A 15,837-nucleotide genomic window follows, 5' to 3' on the forward strand; every position below is an offset into this window, starting at 1 on the left:
TTTGATCCTTGCTTCTGCCCTGGAGGACCTGTTGACTGACTGAGCTGGCTTGGTCAAACAATTACGATTATAAGTATGTATTAGAAATACTAGGGGCTGGGGATTTAGCTCAGTGGTAGAGCGCTTGCCTAGCAAGCGCAAGGCCCTGGGTTTGGTCCCCAGCTCCGAAAAAAAGAACCAAAAAAAAAAAAAAAAAGAAATACTAATATATAAGTATACTATAATTGTATAATATATTATATTATGTAATCTATAACATACACACATAATATACTAATATTGTATATTATTTAGATGTATATATATTATACTTGTAATATAATTGCACATAAATTGCAGTATTCCTCAGAAACACTCACAGCCAGAACATTCTGGAAGCCTACAGCATCCCTGAGGAAGATCTCACAATGTTCCAGTAACTCACATCACCACCAAAGCCATTACTAGTCCCAGGCCCTTTCCCCCAGCAGAATATGCTACAAAGTCACTCAGTAGGCAAGCAGGCCTGCACCCACAAGCCCTTGGTTCCACTCCTGGTTATGACAGATCCAAAGCAAGGAATATGATACAAAAATAGTTTATTACAAAAGAAATCTGACCCAAACCTAATAATTTACATCGTGATCAATGTCCTCCCAATCCCCTCTGTTCCTCCGGGTCCGTCGGGGTAGAGGATGGCAGAGGAGGGGCTGTCCTTTGGTTCCTCCACTCAAAGAATCGAATATCTAGTGGATTCCAGAGAGGGAACCTTCGTGCCTGAGATTAAATGGGGCTTAGAGTCCTGGGCAATGGGCGCAACTGGGAGTATCTGTGCTCAGTAGTATGTGCATGTGCCTTGGTGCAAAACCTGGTCCCGAAGACTGGGCGGGGGAAGCAGAACAAGGTCCTCACAGTTTCCAGAAGAGTGGTCTCCACAGGGCAGGGAAGCCCTTCCTCATGAGTCCGGGTCTGCTCCCCCATCCGTCTCAGCTGCTTCCTGGAGCTGGGGAGGGGGCTACGGGCCGGCCAGGGCCTCGGAGGACCCCTGGGAAGGGCAGGAAGGCAGGTGCAGATGTTGCAGGAAGGAAGTAGTTTTGGGGAGTCATGGGGAAGCTTGGAGCATCCTTCGGGGGAGACAGCGAGGGTGAGGAGCTCGGAGAGGACTGGAGGCCTGTGGAGGGAGATCAGGGTTAGGGCAAGGAGAAGCCAGATAAACTGCCTGTAGGGTCCTGAAGGCTCCCAGTTGCAGACTCTCACCATTGGAGCTGAGACGGCTGCTGCTCTCAGGGGAGTTGGTGGCACTTTGGTCTGGGGATGGATCAGGCTGTGACCCTGAAGCAGCCCGAGAGGCCTTTCCCCTTAGGATATCAATGACCTGTTGGAAAATGTAGGTCACCCCAAGGCCATTTCAACCTTTATTCATTCTTTCTTTCCCTCTCTCCCCTCTGTCGACCAAAGTGTTCAGGTAAGGATGTGCAGGCATTTCCTTTCCTTTGTGACTCAGTTTCCCCTAACAGCCTCCCTTCCAGGCACTTTTGTTACCTTGCCGGCCTAAGCTCACGACCCTCCCCAGGCCTGCGCACACCGGCGGTGTCCGGCCCTGTGCTCTCACCCTGCGGCTGCGCGCCACCATGAGGGGTGTGTCATTGTGACAGTTCTTGAGGCCGCTGTCAGCCCCGCTGCGCACCAGTGTGCGCACCAGAGGCAGAAGCCCGCGGCCAGACGCGGAATGCAGAGCCGAGCTGCCAGAGTACATCTGAGCGTTCACGTTTGCGCCGTGCTGTGGGACGGGGAAATTCGAGTCAAGAGCCACGTGGGCCAGTGGCCTCACTTGGCCTGGGGTCAGTTAGGTGAAGGGGACGGACAGGTGATCACAACTGGGGCTCACTCCAGCAGCCAGACCCTGAAAAGATTCTGGACATGGGGCTGGTCAAAGATGACATAGGTCTGTAATCCTAGCACTTGGAGAGTGAATTCATGAAGATCAGGAGTTCAAGGTTGACCTGAGCTAAAAAGTGTGTTCAAATCCAGCCTTGGCTGCATAGGACTCCAAGGAGGGAAGCTAGGAGAATGCCACACTCTCCCAGTCTCTAGGAGAGACTGCCGTCCAGTTATGCAAGGGAGGAAATGGTCCATGGTTCCAAACGGCAGATGGAATTAGTGCGGGAGGGCAGAGAGAGGGTGAAAGCCAGAAGCAGGGTTAGTCTGGCTATCCCAGTGTGAAGCCGAGGCTGGCAGGGCAGCTGGGGAGGAACGGACAAATTGGCAGCCCAGGAAGTAAATTAAAAGATTTGAAAACCAGCCCTGTGTGCTGACAGGCGGCATCAGGTAAAGGAGTCTGCTGTCAAGACTGACCTGAGCTCCAACCCCAGGGTCCCCGTGATGGAAGGAGAGGACTTCTGATTCCTACACACTGTCCTCTGACCTCCACACTATAGCTAACCAAATCTGGTTTTTAAAATGGGACAGGTGTGGTGGCATACCGTTTAATCCCAGCACTTGGGAAGCAGAGGTAGGAAGATCTCTGAGTTAAAGGCTAGCCTGGTCTACATAATGAGTTACAGGACAGCCAGGGCTATGTAGTGAGGCATTGTCTCCAAAACAAGACACCCAAAACAAAACAAAACAAAAATTAAAAGGTAGACTTGAAGGATAGAGATGGCTCATTGGTTAAGAGCCCTGGCTCGCCTTCTAGAGGAACGGGGTTTGAATTCCAGCACTCACATTGCAGCTTACAAGTGTTTGTAATTCCAGTTCTAGGGGATCTGATGCTCTCTTCTGGCCTCAGAGGACACTGAAGGTACCTGGTGCACAGACTTATATGCAGGCAAAACATCCAGGTACAATCAAAAAAGAGAGCTGGATGGTGGTGGTGCACACCGTTAATCCCAGCACTTGGGAGGCAGAGGCAGGTGGATCTCTGGGTTAGAGGCCAGCCTGGTCTACAGAGTGAGTTGGATTGCATGCTAGTCAACTCTATACAGTAAGACCCTTTCTCAAAAGCCAACCAACCAACCAACCAACCAAACTTGAATTGGCAAGTGAGAGGCTGAAGGGAAGAATCCGAGTCAGAGGCAGAACAGTAACCAGGGTCTGAATTGGAAAATGGGGTCCAAGACAGGGGTGGAAGTGACAGCCGGACTGGCGCCAGACATGGAAGAAACCAAAGACAGGAACTAACCAGCAGGAGCAGTTGCACCATGTTCAGGCTGTTGTTCTCCACAGCATGGATGAGTGGGGAGCGGCCGCTCTTAATATCCTGCGGGAGAACAGGTGTCTCAACCTCTCTCTGAAGGCTCTGAGCATCCCTCCCTTTGGTCCAGCCTCCAGCGCCTTAAATACATGAACATTCTGCCACCCTGGCGCCTTTCGCTAGCTCCGCCTCCTGAGCCACACCTCCGTGCGCCAGTCCACGCCCCTCACCGCCTGCCTCGCTGGCTCACCACTGCATCGATGTCTGCGCCACGCTCCAGGAGCAGCAGAACAGCTTCCTGGCACCCGGTGTTCACGGCCACGTGCAGGGCAGTGAGCCCTTGAAGGAGGGGAATCCATAGTCAGTCAAGCCCCGGCTTGGGCTTGGATGGTGTCAACCTCACCTTATCCTCTCTGGGGACTCACCTTCATAATTGCGAGCCTCCAGGTCCACAGAGCCCGGGGTTGCGCTGTCTAGCAGGGCCTGCAGGCAGCTGGGGCTTCGGTGCTCGCATGCCAGGTGGACTGCAGTCTGACCGTGGCGATCCAGGGCCATGGGGCTGGCACCAGCTGTCACCAGGAGCCGGACTATATCTGGTAATGTGGTGATCACAGCCAGGTGGAGCGGGGTCTGGGGAATAGTGACCATGAGGGATCAGAGTAAGGTTGTACCTTTACCTCAGGCCTTTTGAATCTATGGATGCAAGCCTCTGACATCTTTCTCAAACCAAGACAGTCAGAGACCCTTGCATCTTCCCCAGAACCAAAATCTAACCTCAATAAAGCGTTTCTTTTCTTTTCCTTCCTTCCTTCCTTCCTTCCTTCCTTCCTTCCTTCCTTCCTTTCTTATTTCTTTCTTTTTTTGGTGGGGGGAAATGTTGGGAGGAAGGATGTCAAGTAGCCTATGGTGACCTCAGACTTGTTATGTAGATAAGGATGGATGACGTCAAATTCTTGAGACCAAAGGAGTGAGCTGCCACGTCGATTTGGTTGTTTGTTTTGGTTTTAAAAATGTATTTACTTGGGGTTGGGGATTTGGCTCAGTGGTAGAGCGCTTGCCTAGCAAGCGCAAGGCCCTGGGTTCGGTCCCCAGCTCCGAAAAAAAAAAAAAGAATAGAAAAAAATGTATTTACTTTGTATGCGTGTGTGAGAATGTGTATGCCATGGTGCACTTGTGGAAGTCAGGGGATAACTTGTAGTGAGTTTTGAACTCAGGTCGCCAGGCTTGGCGGCAAGCACCTTTACCTGTTGAGCCACACTGCCCCACAGTTTCTTTTAGGACATGGCTTTGCCATAGTATAGATCAGGCAAGCGCTCCACTGCGCGTGCTCAGTTCATATTTACTCTCCCAAATGCTGGATGACAGACATATGTCACCATGCCCAGCTCCACTGCCCTCTTGTCCCAGGATGTGGATGCTGGCTCCCCATGCATCTCTCCTCTGGGGGACCCCTCCTTCCCAGGAACAAGAACCTTAAAGCCCCAGTTCCCAGCCGCCTCACCTGTCGCAGGTTGTTGTGGACATCGACTTCCCTGTTCCCAAGCTTGAAAAGGCTGAGAATTCGGTAGACGGCCGTCTTGTTATTCTGGACCACGGCAATGTGGAGAGGCCTGAGGGGACAAGGGGACAATCGTTGGGATTAGGGGCTGGTCACCACATCGTTCAAAGTGCTGGGTGGGATGCTTTCAGTCATTTCTAACCAGCTGGGGACAGCCCAAATTGGCTTTCTTGGACATTAATTACAGGCCCCACTCCCACCTCCCTGCCCCTGAGCTCTCTGGCCTGTCAGACCATCACATCAAAGCCAGAAGAACATTTTCAGATATGCTTTCCCCTCCAAACTGCTCACTTGATCACAGGTCCCATGTGAGTTAGTCAAAACTGGATATTGTTTGGTTTCAGTGGTGCTAGGAACAAAATCCTTCTACTGGCTAAGCAGGGGAGTGAATGCTGAACCACCTCCCTGACCCCAGCCCCTCACTGGGGGATTCTAGACAGGGCCTCTACCACTGAGCCACACCTCCAGCCTCTCATTGGGGGATTCTAGGCAGGGGCTCTGTCGCTGAGCCACGCCCCCAGCCCCTCATTTGGGGGATTCTAGGCAGGGGCTCTACCACTGAGCCACGCCCCCAGCCCCTCACTGGGGGATTCTAGGCAGGGGCTCTACCACTGAGCCACGCCCCCAGCCCCTCACTGGGGGATTCTAGGCAGGGGCTCTACCACTGAGCCACGCCCCCAGCTTTCAGAGGATTCTTTTCCTGTCAGGATTTTAGTATATAACACAGCCTGTCCCTGATCTCACTAAATGCCCCAGACTGTCCTCAACTTTAAGATAATCCTCTTGTCTCCTGAATGGTAGAACTACAGGTTTGAGACATCATAAATGTGGGTGTGGGTCTACCTATGTAGCTTAGAGTGGCCTCAAATTGGCGATCCTCCTGCCTCAGCCTCGCAAGGGCTAAATCATCTTGTCCTCTTCCATTTCCTTTGACAGCCTCTCCACACTCTCTTCCTCCTGCTCTGGACACACCAGCCACACTTACTTCCTGGGGCCTTTGCACAGGCTCTTCGGTGTGCCTGGAACAGTTTCCCTCAATATCTACAGGGCTTGCCACCCTCACCCCTGCCTCTGCTGGGGCACTGCGGCCGACCCGTGCGCCCTCTCCTCCCGTCTGCCACAGTGGCCTCCATGTTGCTCTCTGTGGCTTACTGTGCAGTTTGCAATCGTTTTCTGTCTCTCCGTCAAAATAATGTGGGCTCCACTGGGCCAGATGCCATCCATCCCCTGTCCGGAGCCCAGGAGGCCCTGACAGAGAACACGTGTGCAGGGACTAAAGGCATCTATCCCAGTGGTCACCCTTGGTGCTTCCTGACTTTCCCCAGCCTTCCCTGGGCTGCAGCTTCCTTATCTGGGAAGTGAGGCATGCGAGCTCATTGTCAGGTCTCCGCCACACATCAGGTTCAGCCTTCCAGGGCTGTCCATGGAGTCAAAGGAGAAAAGGTTTTTTGTTTATTGAGACAGGGTTTCCCCATGTAGACCAGGCTGGCCTTGAACTCACAGACATTCACCTGCCTCTGCCTGGGATTAAAGGCTTGTGCCACCACTGCTCACACTTTTAATCCCAGCTCTCTTGAGGCAGAGGCAGGAGGATCTCTGTGTTTGAGGCTGCCCCGGCTCACCTAGTGAGCTCCAACCCAGCCGGGGCCACAGGGTGAGACCTATTTCAGAATAAAATAAGGAGGAAAGAACCATGTGGGATGTGGGTCTCAGCCCTGGAGCTGGCTTCAGCAGTATAGAATGTCCTTAGAGTGAAGGATCCGTTTCCCAGCTCCTTGAGGCCTTCCCTTTTCCACAGCCTGACAGTCATCTCTACTGGAGAGAGCTACTTCCTCAGCATCAAGTCCTCTGGGGATGGAGGCATCTGTGGTGCAATGAGGCCCAGGGACAGTCATTGTTCCAATCTTCCAGTCCCTCATCTAGGAAGGCCACATTAGCTCCACCATTCAGTGGGGCACCAGACACCTCAGCACCCTCCCCACTGAAGCACCTGCTCTCTTCCGAGGGATCCCAGACTAGAATAACCATTTCCAGCTGAGGGCAAACAGAAGGATCACATCTGTACATGGGGACAGAGGGAGACAGGCTGGCCGCATGCCCTTAGCTTTATGTATTTGCAAGTCCTGATGAGCATGTGTCCTGTGTGTGCATGTGCACACATCGCTGTCTTCCCCCATGCTCTCTCTCTCTCCACTTTACTTTTCTTTCTTTCTTTCTTTCTTTCTTTCTTTTTTTTTCTTCCGGAGCTGGGGATCGAACCCAGGGCCTTGCGCTCGCTAGGCAAGCGCTCTACCACTGAGCTAAATCCCCAACCCTCCACTTTACTTTTCAGTATGTATTTATTTATTTATTTATTTATTTATTTATTTATTTATTTATTTATTTATCGCTCCATAGACCTGGCTGGCCTTGAACTCAGAGATCCACCTGCCTCTGCCACCCTAGGGCAGGATTAAAGGTGTCCACCCCTATACCTGGTTTTGTTTCTTTGCTATTCGTAGATGCAGGCCTCCCTGCATGACTTACTGTGTGTGCCTATTTTTGGCGTCAGAACATGTGTGGAGGTCAGAGGACCTGCAGAGGTCTTCTATCTCCTCCCCTTATGTTGGTCCTGGGGGGACTCAAACTCAGGTTTGATAGATCACCTGCTCTCTAAGCCGCCTCACCAACCCCTCCGCCATAGTGTTTTTTTTTTCCTTGTGTGTGACGTGCATGTGTCTTTGTGCATCTGTGTGGACACAAGCCTTTGCACGTTTGAGCTCACCAGCGTGTGGACATCAGAAACTATCCTCCATCGCTCTTCCACCTTATTTTCTGAGGTGGATCTCATTGAACGGAGGCGATGTGGCTCTCCAGGTTCCTCCTGCCTTTCCCTTCCAGTGGTGAGATTTCATCTCTAGCTTTTTACTGTGGGTGCTGTGGTTCCGGGCTCCTCTACACTTGAGCAGCAGCAGCAGCAATTCAGGCTTCTGTATTTACTCTCTTAATCAGCTTCTAATGCACACGGACCCACCAAACGCCCACCCATTGAACCATCCTCTCATGCCTGGATGACCTTCGTTTAAAGTCTCTTTACTAGACAGACACAGTGGCTGTACATCTGAAAGGATGACGGGGAGTTCGAGGCCAGCTTGGGCTACATAGTGAGCTTCCATCATCAAAACAATGCTTTTGGAGCAGGGCGAGGATGGCATCTTTTATCCCAGAATTTGGAAGGCAGAGGCAGGTGGATCTCTGAGTTCGAGGCCAACCTGATCTACAGAGCGAGCAACCTAATCTCCAAAAACAAAACAGTCTTTGGCTTCAGTACGATGAGAGAGAGCCCCTGCCTAGAATCCTAAGGGCGGGGGGGGGGGGGCATGGCTCAGTGGTAGAGCCCCTGCGCAGAATCTAGGCTAAGAAATACAAGGCTCTAGGTTTCATTCTAACACACACACACACACACACACACACACACACACACACACACACGCTCATTAATGGCGTTTTCACCTGCCAGCTGCCTCTTACTAACCAGGGCAGGCAGGTACAGTGAGCATCCAGAATCCACAGATCACCTCCCCACACTATTCTGAAGAAGTGCTGAAATGTCGCGGTCCAATAGGGTGAGGGGGTGGTGGGTGGGTCCTACCGCCAGAAATGCAAACGGTGCTCCCTAGCGAAGGCCAGGGGCAAAGTACCTCCTGTTTGAGTTTGGTTTTCCTTCCCACAATAGCGCCTAAGGCCGCCGGGGCAGATTATGGTGGGCGAATCCCTGAGTCTAGATCCCGAAGGTGGAAAGCAGATTGGAATAGAAAATGCTAGGGGCGGGGTGGGAGGGTGGGGGGGGCGGGCCCTGAGTCCCCTCCCCGTTTGGCTTCGCTGCAGAGGGATGCAGCATCTCCTTAGAAGCGCCACCCGCTTGGCTCCCTCCCGTCGCGGGCGGGGTTAAGCAAGGGCAGAGGGAGCGAATGATTTCAGAGAAACCGTCCAGGCTTCAGTTCCCATAAACGCGCGGGCCGCAGGGGGTGGGGCGGGGCTGGAGGAAGTGGGGACGGGAGGGGCGGCCCAGCCCTCGGACTTCCAGTAACAGGTCTGCGGGGCGGGGCTGGGCTTCCTGCTCCCGGGGGAGGGAAGCCTGGCCAGTCGGGGATCTACCCAGTCACCCCCTGGCATCCAAACTTCCACACTTCCAATGGGGGAGAAGAGAGGCAGAACCCCAAGTTCTCAAGCCTGGGGCAGCTTCACTGGGTCAGCCTTCAGATGGTTCCTGGTCCCCCTATCCTGGTATCCATACCAAGGGCTTTCTTGGAATCTCAGAGATCCACTGTCATAAGTCGACGAGGACCCCAAGAGGCCCCCTCCCACGTCCCTTGGAGGATACAGGAACACAAGGCTCCAGGCTTTATTCCAGACCTTCAGGCATAGGCAGCTCCGCATTATTACAGCGTGTCGGGGCTCAGTTTGAGAATTTGCTTGCTTTCTGGAACATGGAGGCTAGTGAGGGCCAAGACCCCTGAGCCACCACCCCAACCCCAGTTTAACCTGCTATTCTGTTTTGAAATCCTGTATTTTTCTTTAAAATGCATGGAAGCACTCCCGTTTTGTTTTAAGACAGGGTCGCCACCCGCCAGCCTCAGTTTCCCTGGTGCTGCCATTACAGGCACACGGACCCCATCTCTTTCCCTATTCCCCTTGAAGACGGAGGAACCTCACACCCCAGTTCCAGCCCTGAGACTTTAAGGCATATACCCCGTCCCCTTTGCAGAAAGGTTTTCAGTCTCCCATTTCTGACCTCTCCGGGTTCCAGATGGCCTTAATCTGGAGCCCAGGCTAGCCTTCCTCCTGAACTTGCTGAGTATTACACGTTTGAGCCACACCACGCTGGCTTTTCCTGAGTCTTGCAAGCCCTCCAAGAAGTCAAGGCTCGACCAGAATCTCTGGGATCTAGACTTGAGGTCCCCTGCCCAGCTTCGCTTCCCTGCCTTCCCCTCCCTGCCTTCCCCTCCCCTCCTCCAGCCTGTGTGAAGTGGGGCTGGTGGTTCAGGCAAGCTGGGGCCAGGCCCGCTGCCCATTCCGGTAAGCCCCAGCGGAAGGGGTTAAGGTCGGAGGGAGCATCGGGAGGGGCAGGCTGCGAGGAGTGGAGGATGCTGACGTGGGGGAGGCTGAGCAGCTGGGCTGCGGTCAAGTTGTGCGGGAAGGGATTTCCCCGAGGCGGCAGCTGAGGCAGAAGTGTTTGCGTTGGGGGAGAGAGAGAGAGGAGGGGCTGGGACTGGAGACTGCACCCTGCTTACCAGACCACAGACGACAGCTCAGCCCTGAGGACAGATACAAATTAAACCATCTCAGCTTTTAGCCCCTGGGGTGGGAGGCAGCTAGAGTTGATTGAGTCCTTTAAGGACACTTTCTCTTGCTTGAACTCACGTGGTACCCAACAGCCTTCCCAGGGCGGCTCAGTTCAGACAGTACCTACTCAAGTATTGAGCGCTTACTGTTTGCCCAGCCCTGTTCTGTGTACCTTGTGTATACAGGGTTTTGAAAGGTCTATGACCAGGCCTGGTTTCCAAACAGAAACTGAGGTCCCACAACAGTCAAGCCAGCTATTGGGTCTTTCTCTACACCAAGGGACTTACTGAATTCTGGCTAGGTTTCCAGACTCCCTCCCCCAACCAATTCCCACGCGAGGGTTCTTTAGAAGTATTTTCAGCCAAATGCTAATCCCAGCATGCAGGAGACTGAGGCAGGAGGATTGCTATGAGTTATAAATTGGCCTGGGCTACGTGGTGAGTTCCAGGCCAATCTGGGCTACAGAGTGAGATCCTGTCTCAACTTAAATGAGAAAGCCAGACAAGGTGGTGCAGGTCTGTGATCTCAGCACTGGGAGATAGAAGTGGGATCAAAGTTGTCCCAGGCTAGGTTGTGCATTCTAGGCCAGCCTGGACTACGTGTGACCTCTAGGCAACAAAACAAAAACATTGTTTTTTATATCTCTTCCAAAAAGGTGCCTATTTAGGATTCCTATTTTTAACCTTGAGGGAAACTGAGGCACAGAGGACGGAGAGACAGCCAGCTGAGATTCACGCCCATGTTGATTGAGCGGCAGCAGTCAACTGCTTGGAATGTTCACGCTATGCTCCGCCCAGGCCTGAACCCTCCCTGGCTTAGCAGATAGCCAAGCGATAAATCAGAGAATTGGGAAATTGGCCATGACCATGAAGGAATGACGTGGACTAGAGCAGAAATTATCCAAGACCGTGGGGAAGTCGGGAGAGTGGAGCTTCCCTTTGTGTGAGCCCTGCCTCGAGTTTGTGAATGTGAGTGTGCTTGGACCCTGAAGGCTCGCCCTCCATCCAGGAACAGCAGTGGCTTCCGCGGGGCGGGGATGGGACCCGGGCCGCCCGCCCTGCGTGCTAGTCAAGCGAGCATTCTCAACTGTACTATATCCCCAGCCACTCCTTTTGTTTTCTCTAGTCCAGCCTCTACTTAGCCTCCCCAGAAGGAGGCTTACAGGTGTATACCACCACATGGAGCTCTAGATGAAGTTTACTGGACACATGACCTACGACACACCAGACTCCCATCTCACGTGTGTGTGTGTGTGTGTGTGTGTGTGTGTGTGTGTGACCTCCAGAAAATCAGCAGATAAAACAGTTCCCAGAGTTGGGTGTGGCGAAGAACACCTTTGATCCTAGCGCTCAGGGGGTGGATGAAGGCGTATCTATGTGAGTTTGAGGCTAGCCTGCTCTACAGAGTGAGTTTCAGGTCACTTAGGGCCACATAGTAAGATCTTGACTCAAAAATGGGAAAAGGGCTAGAAAGCGGGCTCGGCGGTTAAAAGCAATGGTTGCTCTTCCAGAAGACCCATAGAAGCTTCCCACTATCTATAACTCCATTTCCAGGGGGATCCGATGCCTTTTTCTGGCCTCCTCAGGCACCAGGCATATATACACAGTGCACAGAAACTCACAGGGACAAAACACCCATATACAAAAATAACAGTAAAAGAAATGAAAACAAAGATATATAGTTCTCATATTTGGATTATAATAAAAATTCTGAGAGGTTGGGGGCGTGGCTTCCTGTTAGAGCAGCAAGAACGGAGCATGTGCAAGGTTCGGTCTCCCACCCCCACAACCAAAAAGAAAAAAAGTCACTGTCCTTCTAACCGTATTAGCCAATGAGTGCCCATTGCCTGTAAAAGGAAGCTGTGAGCAGAGGAGAGGGTGCTGTTCAGTGTTGGCCGGCGGTGGCGGCAGAGCCTGATAGCCCCTTGTTGCGGAGGTCTGAGCTCCTCCCACACCCTGTCACTTACGTGTCTCCGTCCTCATCCACCCGGGTGGCCATGGCAATGTCAGCTGAAAGGGGGTGCTCCACGGGGCAAATCATGGAGTAGGGGTGAGTAGGCAGGTTCAGCAGCGGAAAGGGCGGGGCCATAGTCGGGGTAGAGTACATGGGCATCAGAGGTCCTGGAAGAGCAGAGACAAGCAGAGACCCGGATGAAGCCAACCCCACAGGCCTTTGTGCAGGGGGTCTCTCTCTTTGGGTCTTAGCATCCTCTCAGATGCCCTGTTTCCATTCTTATGTAGCCCGGGATGATCCTGATGCAGCTGAGGATAACCTCGAATCCTTGATCCCCCTGCCTCCATTCCCCTCCGTGCTGGGCTTATAAGAGCTGTATCACTTCATATACTATGAGATTTTTTTCTTTAAAAAAATAAATATTTCTTTATTTTCAAAGTGTGTGTGTGTGTGTGTGTGTGTGTGTGTGTGTGTGTGTGTGTGCCACATTTGTGCATGTGCCCACAGAGGCCACTGGAGGGTGCCAGATCCTCTTAAACTGGCGTTAACAAGGATTGGTAAGTCCTCACATGGGTGCTGGGATCTGAACTCAAGCCCACTGAAAGAACAGTGAATACTTTTAATGGCGGAGCCATCTTCCCTGTCCCAAGGTCCCTTTTCTTTTAAAGATTTATTTTTTTCTTTTTTTCTTTTCTTTTCTTTTTTTTTTTTTTTGGAGCTGGGGACCGAACCCAGGGCCTTGCGCTTGCACCACTGAGCCGAATCCCCAACCCTAAAGATCTATTTTTAGTTATTACTTTTAAAGGTTGTATTCACTGTTTTAATGCCCATGAATAATGCCTGAGTATGTACCACAGGCCTGCCTGACCCCCTCAGAGGCCAGCAGAGGGCGCTGCATCCCCAGAACCGTGAGCAGTCAGATGTGGATGCTGGGAACAAGCTCTAGTCCTCTGCAAGAGCCGCCAAGTGCTTTTAACCACTAAACCCTCTCTTTGGCCCCCACCTCTCCTTTGAAACATTGTGTCACTATGGAGTCCAGACTGGCCTCAAACTCAAGGAGATCCTCCTGCCTCAGCTTCCCAAGTGCTGAGATTACTACAGGCTTGCAGATACCGTGTTCGACTATCAGGTTCCATTAGCTCCTCAAACTTGGCCCTCAAGGTCTAAGACAATGTTCTTGTTTATACCCCTCTTCCCAACTCCTGCACCCTTCATCCCTCAACCCTAACCCCCATCCCTCACCCCAACCCCCATCCCTCATCCCTAACCCCATTCCTCATCCCTCATCCCTAACCTCCATCTCTTACCCCTAACTTCCATCCCTCATCTCTATTCCTTTCTACATCACATCTCTTCTCTCACAAATGTCTGACCTCTAACAGCAGAAAAGACCCTTAAGGGCAGAGAGAGCCCTGTCACCACCCAGTGTGGGACCTCAGGAATAAGACTACACTGAGTAATCTCATAGTTGAAAGAATAAATGATGAACTAATAGGGGTCTTGGGGTCTGGTGCATTGGGAGAGTCAGGAAACTTATCCCTAGAACCCTTTTGGGTGACACGGTTGGAAGGACCATTGCACGGATGGGAAAATGGAGGACAGGGTTCACATCAGACGGAGGAAGGCCTCCTGTCACACAGTGTCCTCCAGCTGAAGCATGGATAGGTAGAAGCTGGAGACCCTGGAGGGCCCAGAGAAACTCATCATCTCTGGGGTATTTAGCAGATAGTAATGTAGCTACTGCAGGGGATGCCCCTTCCTGGATATAAAAGTTGAGGAGAAGGGTATCTGGTTTCCTGCTCTCTGACCAGCTTTAGGGTTCCCTTTCTGAAGTCCTACCTTTCTAGGTCTCTGAATTCCTCTTGGACCTAAGTCCTTCAGTTTCTAACCTCCTCGTGTTCCCCCTCTTAGAACCCTCTGTCCCCAAACCTGCCCCCAGGGCCACCTGACCTAGGAACACTTGTGAGTGCACGCAAATGGCCTGCAGAATGCTGGCTCTGTTTGCTGACTCCTCCGCGTCTGCAAAATATTGGGGTCCTTGGGGCTCTTCATGTCATCGTGTAGAGTTGTGGCCCAAACACGGGGGTGCTCAGACCCAAATGCCTTTCTCTCAATCCCTATACCCCCTGAAACCTTGGTTCCCAAGATTTTAACCTACGGTATCAGCTTCCTTGGACCCCAGGTCTGTTTCTATTCATCTCCCCAAATCTGCTTACCAGAACCCCAGTTTCCAAGGCCCGAGTAACAATTATTTCATAGTCCTGAACATCTGGTCTCTCCCAGCCATTTTGCATCTCTGGAGTGAATTGGGACCCCATATCTGCGCCACTGGACACTGTCTTCTGACCTCCACCCCCAAGGCCATTTGACCCTTGGGCACCTGCCTGGGTGAGCCCCTTGGCACCTTCATGGCTGAGCTCCAGGGTTTCTCAACCTCTTTCCTAGCTGTCTCTGGGACACCAACTTCTACCCTGGAGTTCCAGCTACCAGAAACCCCATCTATTTGTGTCCTATGTTCTGCTGACCTTAGGTGGCCCCCACCCGGCCTTGACTCTCATGGGGGAGGCCACTCACCCTGGTAGTAAAGAGCCTCCGGCCTGGCCACGCAGTGAGGGGGTCCAGGGACAGCCGGGACGTCGCAGTTGCTGCGCAGGGCGTCCAGGGGTCCAGCAGGACCTCGCGGGGCTGCGGGCTCTGGAGACGCGGGACGCAGCGGGCGCTTGCGGAGTGGCAGCGCGGCGCCTGAGATGCCCTTGGGCCGGGTGCGTAGGTCCACGGGCCCCTCGTCCATGGCCCCCGCGGGGCATCGGGGCATCGGGCCGCCCGGAGACGCCGGGGCGTGCGGCGAGCTCAGCACGGGAAGGCGGTCTCGCCGGGCTGCGGGACTTCCCCTGCCGCCGACTGAACTGAAGGGACTTTTGTCAGTCCGGGCGGCGCCCGCCTCCCGCCTCCCCGCCCCCGGGCCCCCGGGGCCACCCGTCCGCCCCAGGGGTTTCCTGGACCCGTGTCTCAGAGGCGGAGCTCCTGGTCCCCACCCGCCACTCTGCTCATTGTGCCTCTGGTCCGGAGCTCTGGATCTGAGTCCTTGAGATTCCCACACTTTCTGTCTGTCTCTCACTTTGTTAGACTGGAGCTCATGTAGACCAGGCTAGCCTCGAAATCGCTATGTAGCAGAGGGTGGTCTTGAACTTCTGCTCCTCCTGTTTCCACCTCCTGAGTTCTGAAATGACTCCTGTACTACTGTGCCTTGATCTATCTATCTATCTATCTATCTATCTATCTATCTATCTATCTATCTATCTATCTATCTATCTATCTATCTATCTATCTATCCTTCCTTCTTTCCTTTCTCTTCTACCAGGGGTCACATAGCCCAGGCTACCTTGAATTTGCTATGTAGCAGAGGATGACCTTGAATTCCGGATCCTCCCACCTCCACCTCATCTTCCCTGGAACACTAAAACAAGCAAACGTTTCTGTTGACTGAGCGGGGGCTCCTGCGTGCTAAGGATCTTGCTTCTCAGCCCGTCCCCCAACCCCCCCCTGAATCTCTTGTCTGTGTCTGGCTATCGGGGTCTACATTTATGAGACTCCCCTCCCACTGGTCCCATCTTTCCTTTAGTGTTTCTGAGTCTTTCAACCAACCATCTCCCTCGGTCCCAACCCTGAAGTTCTTAGAGGCCCCAGGGTTCCTAGGGCATCGGTCTGAATCCTGAGCCCTACTTCCTCATGGGTGACCTTGGCCATGCTCTTCTCCCTCTGAGCCGGTTCCTTTTCGCAATGCTAGAGCCTAGGCTTGTGCACACTGCGCCCTCTCCCAGCCCTCTTT

The 15,837-nt window shown here is 52.8% G+C and overlaps 1 protein-coding gene across 3 annotated transcripts; it reads right to left on the reverse strand.

Moving 5' to 3' along the window:
- Nucleotides 1–561: 561 nt before the first annotated feature.
- Nucleotides 562–14,916, reverse strand: Bcl3 (BCL3, transcription coactivator). 3 transcript variants are annotated; one of them, NM_001109422.1, is given in 9 exon segments: nucleotides 563–1,150; nucleotides 1,237–1,354; nucleotides 1,592–1,759; nucleotides 3,161–3,238; nucleotides 3,423–3,511; nucleotides 3,598–3,802; nucleotides 4,674–4,782; nucleotides 12,022–12,175; nucleotides 14,583–14,861. In NM_001109422.1, coding segments are annotated over 9 exon segments (1,347 nt in total). In that variant the 5' UTR covers nucleotides 14,824–14,861; the 3' UTR covers nucleotides 563–965.
- Nucleotides 14,917–15,837: the final 921 nt, after the last annotated feature.

Source organism: Rattus norvegicus, chromosome 1 (genome assembly GCF_021556685.1).
Source record: "Rattus norvegicus strain SHRSP/BbbUtx chromosome 1, alternate assembly SHRSP_T2T, whole genome shotgun sequence".
Classification (NCBI taxonomy): Eukaryota; Metazoa; Chordata; class Mammalia; order Rodentia; family Muridae; genus Rattus; species Rattus norvegicus.